This window comes from Salvelinus namaycush, chromosome 27 (genome assembly GCF_016432855.1).
Source record: "Salvelinus namaycush isolate Seneca chromosome 27, SaNama_1.0, whole genome shotgun sequence".
In the NCBI taxonomy this organism is placed as follows: Eukaryota; Metazoa; Chordata; class Actinopteri; order Salmoniformes; family Salmonidae; genus Salvelinus; species Salvelinus namaycush.
This window is the reverse complement of record NC_052333.1, coordinates 24,948,550-24,970,288: the sequence shown is the minus strand read 5'-3', so window position 1 is coordinate 24,970,288 and position 21,739 is coordinate 24,948,550. Positions and strand designations below refer to the sequence as shown.

General features: G+C 43.1%; 2 protein-coding genes across 2 annotated transcripts in view; one reads left to right on the top strand and one right to left on the bottom strand.

Moving 5' to 3' along the window:
* The window catches only part of col28a1a (collagen, type XXVIII, alpha 1a), a 29,795-nt gene extending 10,830 nt beyond the window's left edge, over positions 1-18,965 (top strand). The window contains exons 11-36 of the mRNA XM_038966202.1: positions 978-1,031; positions 1,142-1,210; positions 1,333-1,401; positions 4,968-5,036; positions 5,211-5,279; positions 5,539-5,607; positions 5,759-5,827; positions 5,965-6,033; positions 6,162-6,233; positions 6,457-6,525; positions 7,216-7,287; positions 10,712-10,780; positions 11,029-11,097; positions 11,218-11,286; positions 11,540-11,608; positions 11,801-11,869; positions 12,130-12,198; positions 13,351-13,419; positions 13,606-13,686; positions 13,777-13,812; positions 13,913-13,949; positions 14,257-14,483; positions 14,705-15,032; positions 16,456-16,598; positions 17,161-17,437; positions 18,793-18,965. Of these exons, the coding sequence (XP_038822130.1) occupies positions 978-1,031; positions 1,142-1,210; positions 1,333-1,401; positions 4,968-5,036; positions 5,211-5,279; positions 5,539-5,607; positions 5,759-5,827; positions 5,965-6,033; positions 6,162-6,233; positions 6,457-6,525; positions 7,216-7,287; positions 10,712-10,780; positions 11,029-11,097; positions 11,218-11,286; positions 11,540-11,608; positions 11,801-11,869; positions 12,130-12,198; positions 13,351-13,419; positions 13,606-13,686; positions 13,777-13,812; positions 13,913-13,949; positions 14,257-14,483; positions 14,705-15,032; positions 16,456-16,598; positions 17,161-17,437; positions 18,793-18,965 (2,535 nt within the window). The remainder of the gene's footprint in view (positions 1-977; positions 1,032-1,141; positions 1,211-1,332; positions 1,402-4,967; positions 5,037-5,210; positions 5,280-5,538; positions 5,608-5,758; positions 5,828-5,964; positions 6,034-6,161; positions 6,234-6,456; positions 6,526-7,215; positions 7,288-10,711; positions 10,781-11,028; positions 11,098-11,217; positions 11,287-11,539; positions 11,609-11,800; positions 11,870-12,129; positions 12,199-13,350; positions 13,420-13,605; positions 13,687-13,776; positions 13,813-13,912; positions 13,950-14,256; positions 14,484-14,704; positions 15,033-16,455; positions 16,599-17,160; positions 17,438-18,792) is intronic.
* A 1,203-nt stretch (positions 18,966-20,168) lies between these two features.
* Positions 20,169-21,502, bottom strand: LOC120022300 (glycoprotein-N-acetylgalactosamine 3-beta-galactosyltransferase 1-like). The gene is made up of 2 exons (XM_038966201.1): positions 20,846-21,502; positions 20,169-20,345 (listed from the first exon to the last, which is right to left on the bottom strand). The coding sequence occupies exons 1-2, from the start codon at positions 21,449-21,451 to the stop codon at positions 20,169-20,171; spliced, it is 783 nt and encodes a 260-aa protein (XP_038822129.1). The 5' UTR covers positions 21,452-21,502.
* Positions 21,503-21,739: the final 237 nt, after the last annotated feature.

The window sequence follows — 21,739 nt, the reverse complement described above, 5'->3', positions numbered from 1 at the left end:
CTCCGTTGCAATATTCCATTGCAGCCATTACCATGATCCCGTCCTCCTATAGCTCTCCCCACCAGCCTCCTCTGCTGGAAACAGTAAAACAACCAGGTTTAATTGAATAAGGCCCTGAGTATCTTTAGAATCCAGTATATGTACTTGCATGTGTTCTAAATTAATGTCTTCGATTTACGTACTGAGAAGAAATCCCCATGGCTTTATACATTTGGAAGAATCCCACTCCTCACACAACACTCTGCCCATTCATACCTGTGTGTGAATGAGTGAGTGGTCAAATTGAACGATTCCTGTGTCTACACCCCTACATCCGACCCTCCACTGGAACCATCAGTATCTCATGGAGATGCACACTGAGTATGAAGCTCTTCTCCCAGTCTGCACTTATGGAATGTGAGTCCTGGCTTAGTCCTTATCCCGCCATAATGGAGCCTAACTAAAGCAGTCCCTCCAAGCCTGCAGTTTATTATCTCCCACCAGACTATTGTCCTGCAGGATTAGTGTTTCGGCACGTTATCCACCCCCTTTAATTCCTCCTTAAACGCTTTTCACGCCCCTCCTGCGTTAGCATGACAACAGCAGTCCATCACCTGAATACGGTGGTGGTTTTTAGATTTAAATTTTAGTCCTGGTTCTAGATCATGTTCCCATGAGGACTAGGGAGTCCCTATGCAAATAATTGTAGAATTAAGGAGGATGAGGCTAGTGGAAACATCATTTGATTGACCACACCCTGACCCTCCAAACTATACATAATCTGTTTGCCATACCATAACATTGACCAGATAATGTGAAACTAAAGCTTACTTTGGGATAACTCACACATCGCGGCTCACACGCATTTCCAATTACAAAATAAGTTAGGGGGGTGGGGGGGTTCTATCCAGGAAAAACTCAAAGCCCTGTGAATTTAGTCTACTGCAGATTATTTAAATTCAGGCATTGACCAAGGTGTTTTCTTGTCTCTGTTGCAGGGTCTTAGTGGAGGTCCTGGGGACCAGGGCCCTGAAGGACTTGTAGGACCCAAAGTAAGGATGACGTTAAACTTCCAATACCTCCGGAAATGTTCTAGATAAAAATACAGCTAAAATGTATTGAGGAAAATGGGGTAAGGTGAATGACGCCCCTCTCTTTCCAGGGTGACCGTGGACCTGGTGGAGTGACAGGACCTCCAGGGGATACTGGCATCGGCTTTCCTGGACCTAAAGTTAGTTTAGATATTCTTTATTTTTGGAGGCGTTACTTCTGTATATTTTCTGTCATGCAATCTCTCTAGTGATCTCTCTAATGATCTTTCAGACTCTAATCCTAATTTCTTCTGTATCCCAGGGCAATAAGGGAAACCAGGGAAGGCCTGGACCAACCGGTCCCATGGGTATGGGTGAACCAGGACTGCCGGTAAGTTCACAATATTCGTTATGGCTAGATACAGTTGAAGTTGGAAGTTTACATACACCTTGGCCAAAGACATTTAAACTCAGTTTTTCACAATTCCCTGTCTTAGGTTAGTTAGGATCACCACTTTATTTTAAGAATGTGAAATGTCAGAATAATAGTAGAAAGAATTATGTATTTTAGTTTTTATTTCTTTCATCACATTCCCAGTATTAGTACTTGGTAGCATTGCCTTTAAATTGTTTAACTTGGGTCAGACATTTCAGGTAGCCTTCCACAAGCTTCCCATAATAAGTTGGGTGCATTTTGGCCCATTCCTCCTGACAGAGCTGGTGTAACTGAATCAGGTTTGAGGGCCTCCTTGCTCGCACACACTTTTTCAGTTCTGCCCACACATTTTCTATGGGATTGAGGTCAGGGCTTTGTGATGGCCACTCCAATACCTTGACTTTGTTGTCCTTAAGCCATTTTGTCACAACTTTGGAAGTATGCTTGGGGTCATTGTTCATTTGGAAGACCCTTTTGCGACCAAGCTTTAACTTCCTGACTGATGTCTTGATATGTTGCTTCAATATATCCACATAATTTTCCTTGCTAATAATGCCATCTTTTTGTAAAGCGCACCAGTTCCTCCTGTAGCAAAGCACCCCACAACATGATGCTGCCACCCCCGTGCTTCACGGTTGGGATGGTGTTCTTCAGCTTGCAAGCATCCCCCTTTTTACTCCAAACATAACGATGATCATTATGGCCAAACAGTTCTATTTTTGTTCCATCAGACCGGAGGACATTTCTCCAAAAAGTACGATCTTTGTTCCCAGTTGCAAACCGTAGTCTGGCTTTTTTATGGCGGTTTTGGAGCAGTGGCTTCTTCCTTGCTGAGCGGCCTTTCAGGTTATGTCGATATAGGACTTGTTTTACTGTGGATATAGATACTTTTGTATCTGTTTCCTCCAGCATCTTCACAAGGTCCTTTGTTGTTGTTCTGGGATTGATTTGCACTTTTCGCACCAAAGTCCGTTCATCTTTAGGAGACAGAACGCGTCTCCTTCCTGAGCGGTATGACGGCTGCGTGGTCCCATGGTGTTTATACTTGCGTACTATTGTTCGTACAGATGAACGTGGTATCTTCAGGCGTTTGGAAATTGCACCCAAGGATGAACCAGACTTGTGGAGGTCTACAATTTTTAATTGGTGATTTCTTTTGATTTTCCCATGATGTCAAGCAAAGAGGCACTGAGTTTGAAGGTAGGCCTTGAAATACATCCACAGGTACACCTCCAATTGACTCAAATTATGTCAATTAGCCTATCAGAAGCTTCTAAAGCCATGACATCCTTTTCTGGAATTTTCCAAGCTGTTTAAAGGCACAGTCAACTTAGTGTATGTAAACTTCTGACCCACTGGAATTGTGATACAGTGAAATATAATGGAAATAATCTGCCTGTAAACAATTGTTGGAAAGATTACTAGTGTCATGCACAAAGTAGATGTCCTAACTCGACTTGACAAAACTATAGTTTGTTAACAAGAAATGTGTGGAGTGGTTGAAAAACAAGTTTGAATGACTCCAACCTAAGTGTATGTAAACTTCGTACTTCAACTGTATGTAAGGGCCGACGCCGGACAAGAGAAGCAGGTACGGGGAGTCAGACATTTATTCGGGAACAGACATAGAACAAGACAGGAACAGCATCAGCACACGGGTAACACAGACATATGACAAACAATGCAGCAGCGGGGAACAGAGCTGGGGAACTGACAAATATAGGGGAGGTAATAAACAGGTGATTGAGTGAGTCCAGGTGACTCCAATATCGCTGAAGCGCGTGACGAGGGAAGGCAGGTGTGCGTAAATGATGATGGCAGGAGTGCGTAATGCAGGGCAGCCTGGCACCCACGAGCGCCAGAGGGAAAGAGCGGGAGCAGGTGTGACAGAAACTCCCCTCTAGGGGGCGCCACCCGGTGTCCCACCTGGGCGAGCCGGTGGAGACATGAGCGCTGGGCAAACCGGCTGGGGGTAAACTCCCCGCGAACCGGCAGGGGTGTGGGAGCCTGGCAAACAGGCATAGAACACGACAGGAACAGCGTCAGAACACGGGTAACACGGACATATACCAATCAATCCCGAAGCAGGGAACAGAGCTTGGGAACAGACAGATATAGAGAAGGTAATGACACAAGTAATTGAGTCCACGTGAGTCCAATGATCGCTGATGCGTGCGACGGGGGGAAGGCAGGTGTGCGTACTGATGGTGGCTTGAGTGCATAATGCTGGGGATCCTGGTGCCCTCGAGCGCCAGGGGGAGGAAGAGCGGGAGCAGGCGTGACAAGATATCTTTCTTACGTCAACGCTTGCTTGACATAGCCCTCTACAACAAAGCTTTCTTAGTGTCCAACAAGCTCTCTCTACCCTTAACCTTGTTCTGAACACCTCCAAAACAAAGGTCATGTGGTTTGGTAAGAAGAATGCCCCTCTCCCCACAGGTGTTATTACAACCTCTGAGGGTTTAGAGCTTGAGATAGTCACCTCATAAAATGATTTGGGAGTATGGCTAGACGGTGCACTGTCCTTCTCTCAGCACATATCAAAGCTGCAGGCTAAAGTTAAATCTAGACTTGGTTTCCTCTATCGTAATCGCTCCTCTTTCATCCCAGCTGCCAAACTAACCCTGATTTAGATGACCATCCTACCCATGCTAGATTACAGAGACATAATTTAAAGATCGGCAGGTAAGGGTGCTCTCGAGCGGCTAGATGTTCTTTACCATTCGGCCTTCAGGTTTGCCACCAATGCTCCTTATAGGACACATCACTGTATTCTATACTCCTCTGTAAACTGGTCATCTCTGTATACCCGTCGCAAGACCCACTGGTTGATGCTTATTTATAAAACCCTCTTAGGCCTCACTCCCCCCTATCTGAGATATCTACTGCAGCCCTCATCCTCCACATACAACACCCGTTCTGCTATTCACATTCTGTTCAAGGTCCCCAAAGCACACACAGCCTTGGGTCACTCCTCTTTTCAGTTCACTGCAGCTAGCGACTGGAACGAGCTGCAATAAACACTCAAACTGGACAGTTTTATCTCAATTTCTTCATTCAAAGACTCAATCATGGACACTCTAACTGACAGTTATGGCTGCTTTGTGTGATGTATTGTTGTCTCTACCTTCTTGCCCTTTATGCTGTTGTTTGTGCCCAATAATGTTTGTACCATGTTTTGTGTTGCTACCATGTTGTGTTGCTACCATGCTGTGTTGTCATGTGTTGCTGCCTTGCTATGTTGTTGTCTTAGGTCTCTCTTTATGTAGTGTTGTGTTGTCTCTCTTGTTGTGATGTGTTTTGTCCTTTTGGAGGCCTTTTGCCTTTTGGTAGGCCGTCATTGTAAATAAGAATTTGTTCTTAACTGACTTGCCTAGTTAAATAAAAATAAAAATAAAATTGTAGAATTACCCTGCAGTGTGCCAGGATATCCACTAGGTTGAGACATATTGTTAATAATTGAGCTTTGCTCTTTGCTGACGGATTTAAGTCATTTTTATCCTCTTTATTATGTCTACTAGGGTCCAATTGGTCCTCCAGGGGTTCAGGGAACACAAGGGTTCCCAGGAGAGGGTCTACCAGGGCCTAAGGTGAGACACCGTCACTAGCTGTTCATACCACTGAATAGTCTAGCTTGGATATGTTCTGTATGTGTAGGCTATAGTGTGCTGTACGTGAGATATGACATGTAGGAATCACATATCTTTATTTATTCAGTAAAGTGTGTACCTAGCTAATGGCTCAGGGTGTATTATGTGTTTCAGGGTGACAGGGGTTACGAGGGTCCTAAGGGCACCCGCGGCACCCCGGGTTCAGGGTTCAAAGGTGACAAGGTATGTTGGCCCTGAACCTAAACCATCAAAATTGTCTCTCTGATGCCAAGAGGGGGGCCTTTTAAATGTTAATTCCCAGGGACCGAGACTTGGTAAGTCCGGCCATGCACTGCAGAAGCACTGTGTTCTGATATTATGACAGGGTCCCTGATGAAGTTGCTATCATAAAAGGGGCCCAGAAGCAAAAAAAAACATTTGGGAACCCCTGCACTAAGGGACTACCGCTTATCCCCTGAACCCTTTAACCTCTGACCTCCAGGGAAACACAGGAGCTCCAGGTTTGCCAGGATTGGTGGGTTTTCCAGGTGCAGGGATCCAAGGAGAAAAGGCAGGCCTATTAAATTATTCCATTGTTTCCACTGTTCTACTGTTTCCACTGTGTTCCACTATTTCAATTTGAATCCAACTGACATTCTGGTTTTTTTTATCACTCAATTATAACTAAACTGACTAATCTCTGTCCCTCTCTCTCCTTGCAGGGAGACAGTGGTCCATCTGGGTCTTCCGGCCCTCGGGGGCCACCAGGGCTGGGAATAGTCGGCCCAAAGGTGGGTGGAACTAAATATGGTGGTGGGTGACATGGTACATTGCCCCCTTACTCAAATCCAGACCATGAGGTCCGTAGTACTGCTGGTTTTCATTCTTCACCTCTAATCAGGGACTGATCCAGTTGTCTTCTCCACAGGGTGACCAGGGCTTCCCAGGAGAGCACGGACCACAGGGAGAGAGAGGAGTCGGGGAGCCAGGGTCAAAGGTGAGTTGATGGCAAAGGTCCCCAATGAAATATACAACACCGGATATTATATACATTCACTGTATGTACAGCTGAGATGAGCAGGTGTTGAATGTGGAGGTGAGTGTCTGGTCTTTGGTCGTCTCCAGGGTGAACCAGGACCTGACGGATCTTCTGGGATACCTGGTATACCCGGGGAAGATGGAGCGGTCGGACCTAAGGTAACTAAGGGGTCAAAGGAGGCCAAAGTTCATTGGGCCCCATTGTATATTTACTAGAGTGTAAAGTCAGGAATGGTTTGCTCTAAAGTTTTAAGTAATCTTTATTCGTCCAACTGCTATAAAATGCACACGCAAACGCACAGAGCACAGACATTTGAAATAGTTCATTTGCTAACTTGTTCATTGTCTGCATTTTTATATTCTCCTTGGTGTCTTGAAACAGGGTGAGATTGGTTTGCCAGGACTGCGAGGGATAGAGGGTGAGCCTGGGAAAGGAATTCCTGGAGAAAAGGTAGTTCTTTTTTTGAAGGTTTTGGATCTAGAATGTTTACCCAGACAACCACCCATAGTCCTATAGAAACCTTTGGTACTGTAGTGCTGGCATACCTACATACACCTACGTTATACACAGGATTACCTGCGTCCAGTATAGGAGTCTGACCGATTATTAAACTCCACCTTAAGCAATACAGGAGAGGACTTCCTGAATGGTCAACCTTCAAAGTACAGGATGGACAAATAATGCACTGGGCCTTACACAATTGAGTTGAGTAAGTTTACCGGTCAAAGGGAGGGTGTGACAACAGAGAAATCTGCATCATTACCGCAATATTAAACATGCCGTATAGATCAGGCTGGATGAATAAACATTTACTGAACATTTTCACAAAGTCTTTATCCAATACAACTAGACTCCCTGACCGGTGCTTCATCTTTGAAAAGCAATTCCAAGCAATATTATACATCAAAATATAAGATATGAATGGCACCTGCATTGGAAACGGAAGTGCAAACACAGTATTGCTGCATTCCAGAGAATCCTGACAGTGTCAGCATCCCAAATAGCACCCTATTCCCTATATAGTGCACTACTTTAGACCATAGCTCTATGGTATGCACATCATAGGTTGGTACATACTTTCTCTGTCTTTGTATCAACATTTAATTTTTTTAATGATTTCACTTGTGTGTTTATCTACAGGGTGATCGAGGTGACCGGGGGGTGAGGGGACTACCAGGATCGCCAGGGCCCGTGGGACCTGCAGGAGCCAAGGTATGTTAAAGCCACACTTCTTAGTTTGTGCATACCCTTAAAAAGTGGTCCCCTGCACTCTCATCGAACAAGGTGTAATTTCGAAATTTGGTTGCCCATCAGCAATCAGTCAATTAGCCCATGTCAGCTAACATGTTTTAGATTGGTAAGTTAGTCTAGTGCCAGATATCTAAACTTGTAGTATACATGGTCAAATTACCCCCATTGATCATCAGTTATCATATTAAAAACTGCGAACATTTGTCTCCACCCTATGGCAAAAATTTGTAGAATTGCAGGAAATTAGCTGTAAAACTGCACATTTTCTTTCCTCCCCATGGCAAAATGTGTCGAATTGACGCAAACTTGCTTTAAAATGGCAACATTTTCTCTACGTCCCATGGCAAAATGTGTTTTTTTTGTGGACACCACCCCCATCATCCCTGCTGTAGTTAGTTAGATGTTAAGGAATGTCAGGGTTCAAGTTACATGAATGGAATGCTGCTTGGAATTCTTCAACTTCATGTTCAGTCTGGGTGGTATTCTGACTTGAGATCTTCACGCATTTTTAAGCAAGTCTCCCATTGACATCAAGGAAGTCTGAGTTGTACCTATCTCAACACTCAATCAGGCCCTCTATGCAAACGTTTGCCCAAATTCCAAATATGTGCTCTGTTTCCTCAATGGTTCCCAGAAGCATTGACAAGAAGCCAACAACCATTGTATTCCATCACTACAAATTTACAGTCTGGTCTCATAGACTAGACGTAACATAGTAAAGTAAATCCGGGGACACTCAAATTAGTATGATATGTTATGTTTGGTATGGTTACAGAAGACAGAAGGTTACTTAAAGCAAAAACGAAAGGAGGATGGTTGGTCGTAGTGGATTGGTCAGTGCATAATGAGAACATCTAGCAACACAAAGGTTGCGTGTTCGAATCTCATTTTAGCTAATTAGCAACTTTTCAACTACTTACTACTTTGTAGCTACTTTGCAGCTACTTACGTAACCCTTCCCCTAACCCTAGCCTTAACCCTTTTAACTAACCCTAACCATAACCCTTTAGCCTAACTCCTAACCTTAACCCTAACCCCTAACTCCTCACCTAGCTAATGTTAGCCAGCTAGCTAACGTTATCGTTAGCCACCTAGCCACCCAGCTAACGTTAACCACAACAAATTGGAATTTGTAACATATCACAGGAATTGTAAGTCGGAACATATGGATGATGGATGATGGACATCCCCAAATTAATACATACCATATGAAACGTAACATATCGTACTATACCGAACAAAAATATAAATAAAGTGTTGGTCCCATGTTTGATGAGCTGAAATGAAAGTTTTCAGAAATGTTCCATATGCACAAAAAGCTTATTTCTCTCAAATTTTGTGCACAATGTTAGTCTTTGCTAGGTAAAGCCCCGCCTTACCTCAGCTCACTGGTCACCATAGCAACACCCACCCGTAGCACACGCTCCAGCAGGTATATTGCACTGGTCATCCCCAAAGCCAACACTTCCTTTGGCCGCCTTTCCTTCCAGTTCTCTGCTGCCAATGACTGGAACGAATTGCAAAAATCTCTGAAGCTGGAGTCTTATATCTCCCTCTCTAACTTTAAGCATCAGCTGTCTGAGCAGCTTACCAATCACTGTACCTGTACATAGCCAATCTGTAAATAGCACCCGACTACCTCATCCCCATAATTTTACTTACCCTCTTGCTCTTTTGCACCCCAGTATCTCTACTTGCACATCATCATCTGCACATCTATCACTCCAGTATTAATGCTAAATTGTAATTATTTTTGCCTCTAGTGCCTATTTATTGACTACCTCCCTACTCTTCTACATTTGCACACACTGTACATAGATTTTTCTATTTTTATTTTATTTTGTGTTATTGACTGTACGTTTGTTTATGTGTAACTCTGTGTTGTTTTTGTCGTACTGCTTTACTTTATCTTGGCCAGGTCGCAACTTGTTCTCAACTGGCCTACCTGGTTAAATAAAGGTGAAATAAAACAATTACATCGCTGTTGTGATCAGTTCTCTTTTGCCAAGATAATCCATCCACCTGACAGGTGTGGCATATCAAGAAGCTGATTAAAAGGCATGATCATTACACAGTTGCACCTTGTGCTGGGGACAATAAAATGACACTAAAATGTGCAGTTTTGTCACACAACACAATGCCACAGATGTCTCAAGTTTGTAGTGAGCGTGCAATTAGCATGCTGACTGCAGGAATGTCCACCAGTGCTATTGCCAGAGAATTGAATGTTCATTTCTCTACCATAAGCCACTTCCAACGTCGTTTTAGAGAATTTGACAGTACGTCCAACCGGGCCTCACAAACGCAAAACACGTTTGTAACCACGCCAGCCCAGGACCTCCAAATCTGATTTCTTCACATGTGGGATTGCCTGAGACCAGCCACCCAGACAGCTGATGAAACTGAGGAGCATTTCTGTCCATAATAAAGCCCTTTTGTGGGGAAAAACTGATTCTGATTGTTTGGGCCTCGCTCCACATTGGGTGCACCCCTGCCCAGTCATGTGAAATCCATAGATTAGGGCCTAATTTATTTATTTAAATTGACTGATTTCCTTATATGAACTCTAAGTCAGTAAAATTGTTGAAATTGTTGCATGTTGCGTTTATATTTTTTTTCAGTATATCTGGGGTGTCTCGGATTTACGTACAAAATAATATGAAATACGCTCAGACCAGGTTGCATTTAAGTGTCATCAATTCGCATCAAGTCACTTCAATACAATGCAGTTTGTTTTACTATCAGTGTTTGCCTTCATGGCATAATTCTCAGATTTCAAAGCACACAGGCGGCAGGTATCCTAGTGTTTAGAGCGTTGGCCTAGTAACCGAAAGGTTGCAAGATCGAATCCCCGAGCGGACAAGGTAAAAATCTGTCGTTCTGCCCCTGAACAAGGCAGTTAACCCGCTGTTCCTAGGCCGTCATTGAAAATATGAATTTGTTCTTAACTGACTTGCCTAGTTAAATAAAGATTTTTTTAAAATAAGTATTGCTTATGTTACTTTACAAACTATTTGAGTTACTACTTTATTGGGGCTGGTGTATGATATTGTTTGATTAAGGATAAAGAAGACAGATTAACAATATGCTTTATAACGACACCAGTAGGCTCTCTCACCCATAACTGTATTTTACATCTCTTTTAGGCTTGTTTACCCTATGAGAGGTCTTTTTTAACAATATATTTATAATGCAATATCAGTAAACTCCCATTAGACTCCTTTACAGTAGATTTGGCTCATAATATGAGATGTGACTTTTGACTACTGGTTCAACATATCAGCGGAACAGGTTGCGTGTGTTTGCTGTAGTTACCTGGCTATTGTTTGTTTGTCATCCGTGAGGTTCATGGTGTCATGTATCTCACGTCTGTTCTTCTGTTCAGGGAGAGCCTGGCAGTTTTGGAATGATGGGTCTACCAGGTCCTCCTGGCAGGGGCCTACCTGGGTCAAAGGTAAGTGGTAAACACATATAAACACACACACACACACAGCATAGTGTCTTAAAAATATCAGCTCTTGACCTGTGTTGGAAACCATGGTCCCCTGCGCGCCATAAGCCCGGTAAACTAAAGCCTAGCCATTAACTCTAGGAACTAATTCAAGTCTTCAGGTCTCAGATAAAGTGACTACTGAGTAACACACCCATGCATTTAATGCTCTGTCATACACAGCACTAAAACCGTATGGTCCACATTGACAGGGCGACCTTGGACCAGTGGGGCAGTCTGGGCCTGTAGGAGACCCTGGAGTGGGCATCGCTGGGCCGAAGGTAACCTCAACGGACAGCTAGAACATAGCCTAGCTTTATTACATTATTGCCAAGGTTTTGGCAGCAAGCTAGTACTACAATGACACATATTTTCTGTGTGTGTGATTCTCTCCCATTCAGGGTGAGAGGGGGAACCCTGGACCTGTTGGACCACCAGGGTTGAAGGGAGACGGCTACACAGGACCTCAGGTGGGACTATTGATGTTGCTAGTTATCTAAAAACCCTAGTCTAGTTCGCCAGCCCTGTATCTCTGTATCTGAAGTTACTTGCAGATGTGTGGGAAATATATATATATATAATATAAAAACTGCACACTCCGTTTGCCAGTATCACTTGTTTATTAAGTTACATAGTATCCTCATAGCCTTCATAAGAGATTTAGTATGCATTGAAAATGAAATCCCAACACATGAACCCAGTCTTGTTCTTGTTGATAAACAGGGCCTCCCAGGGTTGCCAGGGCAACCAGGAGAGTTGGGACCTGAAGGGAAAGGATTACCTGGCCCTAAGGTAAGCGCTGAACTTACCTTATACACACAATGTTAACTCTAATCCTTCACACAATGAATCACAGTTTTACATGCATGGTTTTACACACACTCTCTCTCTCTCTCTCTCTCTCTCTCTCTCTCTCTCATGAGTGTATATACTGCACTGTATGTGTACAATGAAACATTAATTCATATTATGTTTGTGTTTCAGGGTGACAGAGGTTCTTCAGGACTTCCAGGGCCCACAGGACCTCCTGGCATTGGTCTGCTGGGACTTAAGGTTAGTGATGACTGGAAACACAGGATTAGTTCAGAAACAGCCTGCATCCTGTTACTCCTACCCCCTATCCCCTATCGCGTAGCCCCTACCCCCTTGCCCCTACCCTTTACCCCCTAGCCTAGATCCTTCATCTGCTGTAGATCTTCTTGTAGACACCTTTTGTCAACATCTCTTGTTTCTTTTCAATGCCAGTGTCCTTTATAAAAGGTTTCTTTTTGAAAATTGTAATGTGGAACTGAACTAATGTTTGTGTTTTGCAGGGTTCTGTGGGTCAGCCAGGTCCACCTGGTCTGTCAGGAATCCCAGGAGAGGGCATCCAGGGGCCCAAGGTAGGGCCTCATTATCACACTGGACTGGCCTGAGATAATGATCATAATGATGATAATGGTGTGATATTTATATAATGACACAAGGCGAATCCCAGATGCAGACACAGGAGGCAGATGGTTGGAGTCTTACAATGTTTATTCATCCAAAGGAGTAGGCAAGAGAATGGTCGTGGACAGGCCAAAGGTCAAAACCAGATCAGAGTCCAGAAGGAGTGGCAGACAGGCTCATGGTCAAGGCAGGCAGAAAGGTCAGGCAGGCGGGTACAGAATCCAGAAACAGTCAAGGGTCAGAACTGGGAGGACTAGAAAAAGGAGAATAGCAAAAAGCAGGAGAACAGGAAAAACGCTGGTTGACTTGGAAAACATACAAGATGAACTGGCACAGGGATAAATATACTGGGAAAAATAAGAGACACCTGGAGGGGGTGGAGACAATCACAATGACAGGTGAAACAGATCAGGGCGTGACGATTTATTGGATACTTATGTCATAGTGACAATATATCAACTGCAATTCTAATTAAATGCCAATGTAATTATAGTACAGTATGTCATTCATGGACCCAGAAACAAAAGACTGTGCTATGTTCAAGTGGGGAACTACAGGTAATAGGGCATTGAGCCACCACGTGCCACCAGAACAGCTTCAATGCACCTTGGCATAGATTCTATACGTGTCTGGAACTCTATTGGAGGGATGCAACACCATTCTTCCACAAGAAATTCCATTTTGTTGATGGTGGTGAAAAAACGCTCTCTGAGGCGCAGCTTCAGAGTCTCCCATAACCATTCAATTGGGTTGAGATCTGGTGACTGACACACACCCTTTAACCCCCCTATGCTTCTTCTAGCCATGGTAGCCAAGACAATGGGCAACTGTACGTATTTATACATGACCCTAAGCATGATTGGATGTTTTAATTGCTTAATTAACTCAGGAACCACACCTGTGTGGAAGCACTTGCTTTCAATATACTTTTACTCAAGTGTTTATTTTATTTTGGCAGCTACCTGTATGTTCAGAGGGAAATTGGTTTTGGTACTATCAATCTGACGTGGTACAATATTCTGTGTGCTGCTGTATACAGTATTGTGAGCTGTTTTAACATTAGCAATGATTAATCATTAGTCTTGTCTTTTTTCGACATTCAGGGAGAGCCTGGGTTCGAGGGGCCAATGGGCCCCCGGGGGCCTCCAGGGGACGGCTTTCCAGGAGAAAAGGTACAAACTTAACCAATGCTTTTGATCCTTGCAGGAATTGAACCAGCAACTTGAGCCACACAGGACTGTAACTGCCAAACACACAGACTGGTTCAATTCCAACATGGACACACAACCATTTGCTGTTCAATATAAATGTTCTTGTTGATGTTCTTAACAATACTGTTGTCATATTACTGTACACAGGGAGACAGGGGGATTCTTGGAGACCGTGGGAAGAAAGGAGACAAGGGAGAATTTGGAGAGCCAGGATCTATAGGACCCATGGTATGATAATCTTCTGGTCCCATGGTTATAAAATAACGTATGTCATGGTTAATTTATATGTTGATCGCTAACCTGTGTTCATACTCGCAGGGCAAATCCGGTGAGAAGGGGGATCCTGGCTTGACAGTGAGTAGAGCACAAAATCCATACTGTTTCATAATGGCACCTTTGTTATGTCTCTCAACCATACTTTAATATCTTAAATGTTTTCCTCTTCCACCCACAGAGAGAGGAAGTCATCAAAATTATCAGGGAAAGTTGTGGTGAGTTAAAACAGCTCATTGACTATACATATCTACAGAACATAAACACCATTGTTAAAGTGTTAGCCAACATTTATTCTTTCTAAGGAACTGTGCACAGAGCTCCCTGGAAAACAGTGGCAATTGTTACTATTGCTGGACAATTCTTTGCTAAATAGATAAACATGAATAAATCAAATGTGCTTCTGTTTGCTCTTTGGGTTCTAGGCCAAGTTACTGTAAAACACTTTGTGACAACTGCGGATGTAAAAATGACTTTTTAAATACATTTGATTGAAATAGACTGTCTCTATGTTTATGTTCTCAGGCTGTGGTGTGAAGTGCAGAGAGAGTCCTCTGGAGCTGGTGTTTGTGATTGACAGCTCAGAGAGCGTTGGACCGGAGAACTTCGAGGTGGTCAAGGACTTTGTGAACACCCTGATTGACCGTGTGTCTGTGAACCGCGAGGCCAGCAGGATCGGTGTGGTCCTCTACAGTCATGTGGACATAGTGGTGGTCAGTCTGACGCAGCAGTCCAGCCAGAACGACGTCAAGGTCAGTAGTATTGAAGCAGATGAGTACCTGTCACAGACTGGGTTCGAATCCCAGGTCTCCTGCATGTCACAACTGTATTAGCCCTCAGAGCTAAAGCCTAGACATTCTTGAAGCAGATCTGTGTTTATTCTGCTGTATCCTTTTTCTGTCTGATGTAATTACACTCACTCTTTCATCCCCTGGTGTGTCTATCATCTGTCTGTCTGTGTAATTTCTCTCAGGCTGCGGTGAGGAAGATGCCGTACCTGGGCGAGGGCACCTTTACGGGTAGTGCCATTGGGAGAGCCAACCAGCTGTTCCAGGCCTCGCGGCCCGGTGTTCGTAAAGTTGCCGTGGTACTAACCGACGGGCAGGCAGACCGGCGTGACACAGTGCAGCCCGAGGACGCCGCCAGGGAGGCCCACACCGCCGGCATTGAGATGTTTGTCATCGGCGTGGTGAATAAGAAAGACCCGCTGTACGCAGAGTTCCAATCTGAGATGATCGCTATCGCCTCCGACCCAGACGAGGCACACATGTACCTGATCGACGACTTCATGATGCTGCCCAGTATGTGGTTCTAGATGAAGTTGTAGACTCTAGATGAAGTTGTAGACGAAGTTGTAGACTCTAGATGAAGTTGTAGACTCTAGATGAAGTTGTAGACTCTAGATGAAGTTGTAGACAAAGTTGTAGACTCTAGATGAAGTTGTAGACAAAGTTGTAGACTCTAGATGAAGTTGTAGACTCTAGATGAAGTTGTAGACTCTAGATGAGGTGCAAGACTCTGCCTAGTATATGGTTCTAGTTTGGTTTTATTTACATCCACAGTCATAGCAGTCAATACGAAATTAAATCCATGTAAATGGCATCGGCCTATCTAAATACATATGCTTAAATTGATAAAAGAACAGACAACAGATCTATTCTAACAACTCTACTGAAGAGCCCCATTAAGGGGTTTGTGAAGGAGATATCTTGATTTCTGTAGATCGGCACAGAACAGTGCCAAAATTGCTTTATAACAATAACGTGATAATGCATTAACTTTTATATATAAATAGAATATTTAAAATTGAAGTATTTGAGTATAAACAAACAGTGTGAAAATGCATTGCACAAAACGCTGTCACTATAGTTGCAGTATTGTAAAGCCTTTAAGTGTTATAGATAATGTTTCATCACATTCCAACTATGCTCACTGCATGGCCTGTTTAAAAATGACATTTGGGAAAATGTCACCCTTAATCGTGATGCCTGCCATCACTGCCATAAGATACTTTAAAGAACGGCTGCCTTTAAAAAGCAACAAATCCATTTGAAAACGTCCTGTTTCAACGATATAAGTCAGAAACAGTTATTCTAGTGTCAAAATTGATTACTAAGTCAAAATAGGATAATTTGGATCATAAAGTCAGTCTCGTCTAAAATGGAGCATATACAGTGAGACAGACCTGCCCAGCAGCTCTGACTTTGTTTACATAAGACAACATGTCACACATTTAACTTGAGAAATACTGCACCAAACACCTTAGTTAGATGTAAAATTGTGCAAGTAAAACATCCTCGGCAAAAATGTCCAAATTAATTACAGATTTCTTGAGTTACTGTATCTTAGCTTCATTCTGCGGATTTTGAGGAGGGCTTCCACGTATACAGTGTTTTATGGGGGACAAACATCACTAACCAAATGCAGAATCGGTCAGAAAACACACCTCCAAGACTGAAATCAAATTTTTCTAATGAGCAACAGAAAAACACACGTGCCAATCGACGTGTTCAGTCGCTCTTTAAAGTTTAAACCAAGGGTTATATACATGACCGAGTAGTGGAGTTCCCGTACACTATCTAGAGAAACAGGCCAGTAACATTCTGACTGGTGATGATTGATGTTCTATGTTTTGAAACTCCCTGGAGGACTATTTAATCCTTTAATAGCTTGAAATGAACTTGAGGTTGATTACAGTCTTTTAAACTGTCTGTCTTGGCACAGCCCTGGAGAGTACGCTGCTCAGCCAGATCTGTGAGCACAACGATGGAACCCTCTTCATCCCCAACGCCATACCCACCCTTGAGGTTTACAGAGAAGTCCCAGACAGGGGGGGCATACCTGACTTTGAGAACGATTACAGAAGAGTAAGAGAAAACACTTTCAGGACTTACGGGATGAAGGAAAAAGGAAACCGCACACTTTCAAAAGCTCTGACGAAGGCCGTGAGGCCGATACGTAAGCTTATTAAATATCAGTGATACTATCAAGAGCAGTGTGCGGTTTCCTTTTTACTTCATCTGTTCAACTGTTGCCATGCACCTGCAAAAAAGATTGCTCAGATGTGCGAGTGCCTTTTGAATTTTGTAGGACTTACGGGATGAACTTACTAAGACACGAACAAATGGCCAAAACCACATGAAAGTAGACATTTCACATTATCATACCAATACACAAATTACACTCTAACGAACTACACTCTAACAAACTACACTCTAACAAACTACACTCTAACAAACTACACTCTAATAAAGTACACTCTAACAAACTACACTCTAATAAACTACACTCTAACAAACTACATAGGGCTGTAAATACCTGCGTAAGACTCTAACATCCAGTCTGTTACCATGACTGCTGCAGTGATCACTATGTCTGGAATGCGTAGTCATTTGATATTTCTTCCTCTGTATATTTCTCCCTCTCCAGCCTGGACCACCAATATTTGAGACTGAGAGCCCTCCCTCCTCATGGGCCCCAGAATCCCCCAGCTTCAACGAGAATGAAATCGACACAGGCAAGACATTGGTCTTCGAGGTACCCCTGAACAAGCTCCCAGATGTCATGACAGCAGCATCAGGGGGCCAAGGGGGGAGGCAGCAACCCCCTGTTATCTCTATGGTGGGACCCCAGACGCCCCAGACACCCACCAACTGGCAGTACATCCCCAAGACCACCCAGCCTCTGCCAGACATCTTTGTACCAGGTGAGTCTCTTTTTTTTTATGACCATTTGAGAAATTACATTATGTAGGATACATCTCAACTGTACAAACAATTGATTGGGAAACATTTCCTCATTACTCCTTTGAAATGTTTTGTCTATGGTATTTATTTATCCTCTATTTAACTAGGAAAGTCAGTTAAGAACAAATTCTTATTTACAATGACGGCCTAGGAACAGTGCCTTGTTCAGGGGCAGAACGACAGATTTTTACCTTGTCAGCTCGGGGATCTGGTCTAACCTTTGGGTTACTAGTCCAACGCTCTAACCACTAGGCTACCTGCCTAGTCCAACGCTCTAACCACTAGGCTACCTGCCTAGTCCAACACTCTAACCCCTAGGCTACCTGCCTAGTCCAACGCTCTAACCCCTAGGCTACCTGCCTAGTCCAACGCTCTAACCCCTAGGCTACCTGCCTAGTCCAACGCTCTAACCCCTAGGCTACCTGCCTAGTCCAACGCTCTAACCCCTAGGCTACCTGCCTAGTCCAACGCTCTAACCACTAGGCTACCTGCCTAGTCCACCGCTCTAACCACTAGGCTACCTGCTGTTACCTGGTAGACCCAGATCTGTTTACTTGTTCAGGGTATGTCATAATGTTACAAAACCAGTTATCACATCTTCAACAAACAGACGTATTAACCTGTTTGTCTCTCTGTTAGTCTATGTGTGTTGAAGTATAAAGTCCTATAAGCATTTATAAAACAAGTGTAATGCTTTATAACTTGTTATTAGGATGAAGAAGCCTTTATAAAGTCTTACAAATACTGAAGAGAAGAGACGAGAATCATTAGATCATTTGTTTTGGTACTGTCTACATGTAGTTTTTTTTGGTCGCAGCTTCAGGAATGGCTGCTGGGTGATTTAAAAAGGTCATAGTCAATCGATCAATAATATAATACTTTTAGAAAAAAAAAATCTTTCATTTAGAATCAGAACTTTTCTGAAACATCACAGTACAGTTAAAATATATGACAAATAGAAATCATAACTGGATGGTGTTCAGAGATAGATGGGAGGGTTGAGTGGAGCTGAAGGATGGGACTAAAAACAAACAAAAGATAACTATTGTAACATATACTGTATCCATCAAATCTATTTAGTATGTATAATCTGGAAGGAGAAGACTAAGAGTTGTTGTCCATTAGTTTACTCCAGTTAGGGGAGGGATGGTAAGGTTAGGGGAAAATAATAAAGGAAAAAATATATGTATGGGCGATTGGAAATGATGCAGACGATTACATTGATGGAAGCTACAATCTATCGGCAATATTAAAGATCTACCCCCTAAAAATAAATAAATAAAAAAGTATTACAAAAACCTCTTGTCTGTTCCAGTGGTGGGGTGCAGACAGCCGTTGGACCCTGGGCCGTGTCGTCAGTATGTGGTCAAGTGGTACTACGACCCGGAAGCCAACTCCTGCGCCCAGTTCTGGTACGGAGGTTGCCAGGGTAACGGAAACCAGTTTGAGTCGGAGGCCGGGTGCAGGAGCATTTGCGTCCGCACGTAACAGACAGTTGTGCTTTGTTTAAAGAGAGAAGGGCCGTGTGCAAATTCCCCAATGATAATGTCAGAGGGATGCACTGAGGACATGGGCTCCTATCTATCTATGGCTGCGTCCCAATTCTCCTGAGGATGGGGAGTGTGTAAGTGCATACTTCGCAGAAGGGTGGAGAATCGGGACATAGGCTTTCTATTACTTACAGTTCGACCAAAGCTCAGGCGAACGACAGCACTGCTACACTGATGCTCCCGAGAGGACCTGTATACTGTCTCTTTATTTCTGTTATGTTCTTTATGTAGTCTGTGAACCACCCCCTGTACTGTACAAATGTTCAACCTGTTTACATTTTGTATATTTTCACACACTATTGTTTTTACCCATTGTGTTGCTTCAAATAATTGTCCAATAAAAAGACACCTTAATAACTTCCAAACCATAAACCCTGTGATCTGAACAGATTCTCACAGGTCAGGATTCTCATGACATAAAATGACATATCTACTGTATGTGTGTGCTGTATTTAGTCCAGTTCTATCTCAGTTTCAGAGACCTCCAGAAATCTGTAGAAGACATTAAGTAGATACTTCTATTTTCATATTAACAAACTACCATGTTAACCTTTGTTTTACTGTAAGTTGTAAAATGAACACTTGACTGTAAAATATATTTTTGTTTAATATTGTACAACAAAAGCAAAGAAGGAAATGTGAAGCTCACACAACAGAATAAACATGTTTGTTTTAATAAATATATAATAAAACATATGGAGTGCTTAAATCATAAGCACTTTCAGCTACAATAAGTATCATATGTACTTTTGAATGACAAACAGGGGAAATGATTGACACTTGTCGTCAGTATTACAAACCTACAGTCTGGAAGATTCCCTGCTTCTCAAATCAAATTTGATTAATGATATACAATAAATAGATGCCTTATGAGCTTAGTACAACTGACCCTTTCACAACAACTCTAGAACTTCATTTTTAATATAGTTGTCATTTGAGTCTTTGTAAACAAACCATGTATAGTTTCAAAATGTGTTTAAAACTACCGTGTCGATGAATTTGAGAGTGGTTACATTTCCCCAGTCTCATTTCCCAGCATACCAAACAAAGTGGCAGGGTCAGCTGTTGTTTCTGGCATTTAAAAATGACACAGTAATACATACTTTCTTCAGCGCAGTAGTCTGTCTGTGCTATCTCTGTGTTAGGCAGAGACAGGTGTGGTGGTGTTACTCTCACTTTCAGTTTCTGCAGAATCAGGGTTGTACCTGTACTGGTATCCATAGGGCCGTAGATTATAGGTGAGATATTCCAGCATGTACATCTGTACATTGTAGATGTAGTGAAATGATACGGTGTGATCTGAACAACATTCTGGGCCCTGGGAGAAAGAAAGGCTGTATTAAGCCTGGTGGATATTCCTGCAGTCAGCATGCCAATTACACGCTCCATCAAAACTTGAGGCATCTGTGGCATTGTGTTGTGTAACTGCACATTTTAGATTTCACTTTTATAGTCCCTAGCACAAGGTGCAACTGTGTAATGATCATGCTATTTAATAATCTTCTTGATATGCCACACCTGTCAAGTGGATGGTTTATCTTGGCAAATGAGAAATGCTCACTAACGTAAGCCAAGGTTTGTGCAAGGCTACTTATTTATAATAAGTACAAAGCCATGAGTAAATCTATGAGTAAAGATTTACTTTAGCTAGTCAGTCATAACACTGTGAATGCCAAACCCTAAGCACCTATGACAACTCTCCTATAATACACATGATTGAGAGAGCATCACAACCACACAGAGAGTTGAGAATAGAATAGAATGGTATGAGTGTACTTGATGTAAGTGAACAGTTGATTAGGGGTAGGGTATGCTTACCTCTCTGGGTTTGTAGTAGTCGTACAAAAGAAACCAAGGCCGTTTTCTGGGTGGCTTTTTGATCAGGTACTTGTCTGGTGGGTAGGGATGAAACGTCTGCCTTCCCTTCACATCTCTGGAGTCTCCCGGCTCCACACCCATTGTCTCCATACACTTCCCCAGAGCCATGTCTTCTATGATGGAAAAGTGGGTACATTTCGCCATGTCGAATCCCTCGATGAACCTTCTGACGGCTTCTTTACTGAGGACATAGCCGGCTCCACCGCTCATGTAACCCTGGTGGACGAACGGGCGGAACCGTCGCCCAAAGTACACAGGCTTCTCCGGGTCCTGTTTGGACAAGGTGTAGTGGAGGTTTTCGATGACCACGAACGTGTCATCATCAGCTTTGAGGACCCAGTCGTAGTCATTGCGGTGATGTTGGTAGATGTACTGGAAGGCTCTGATGGTCTTCCAGTAGAGCTGGTCTCGTCCCTCGGTTACGTTGAGCCCCACTGTGGGGAATTCTGTCTCCACTGAACTCATGTAGAGGATTTTGTTGCATCGGCTGGCCCAGGTGGCCCGGATGTGTTTAGTTCTAGACTCCAGGTTCTTAGGCCCAGTCATGATCCAACATAGCAGACGCACCTTCTGGGACAAGTTGGCTGCAACACTCCTGTCCTCATCTGGAAGAGATCATTTAAAGATAATTAATGAAAATTGTGGTCATTTAGCACAGTGGTTCCCAAACTGAGAGGACGCCCCCTCCCCCCCGAACTGAGTCCGGCTTTCAACTTACTTTTTAAAGTTGTAACAGTAGAATGCACAAGGTGCAATTTCGAAATTGAGTAGTTTTCCTCAGTATGTGGATTGTTTGGGTTCCGTTTCAATTTCAGTCAATTCAGGGAGTACAAT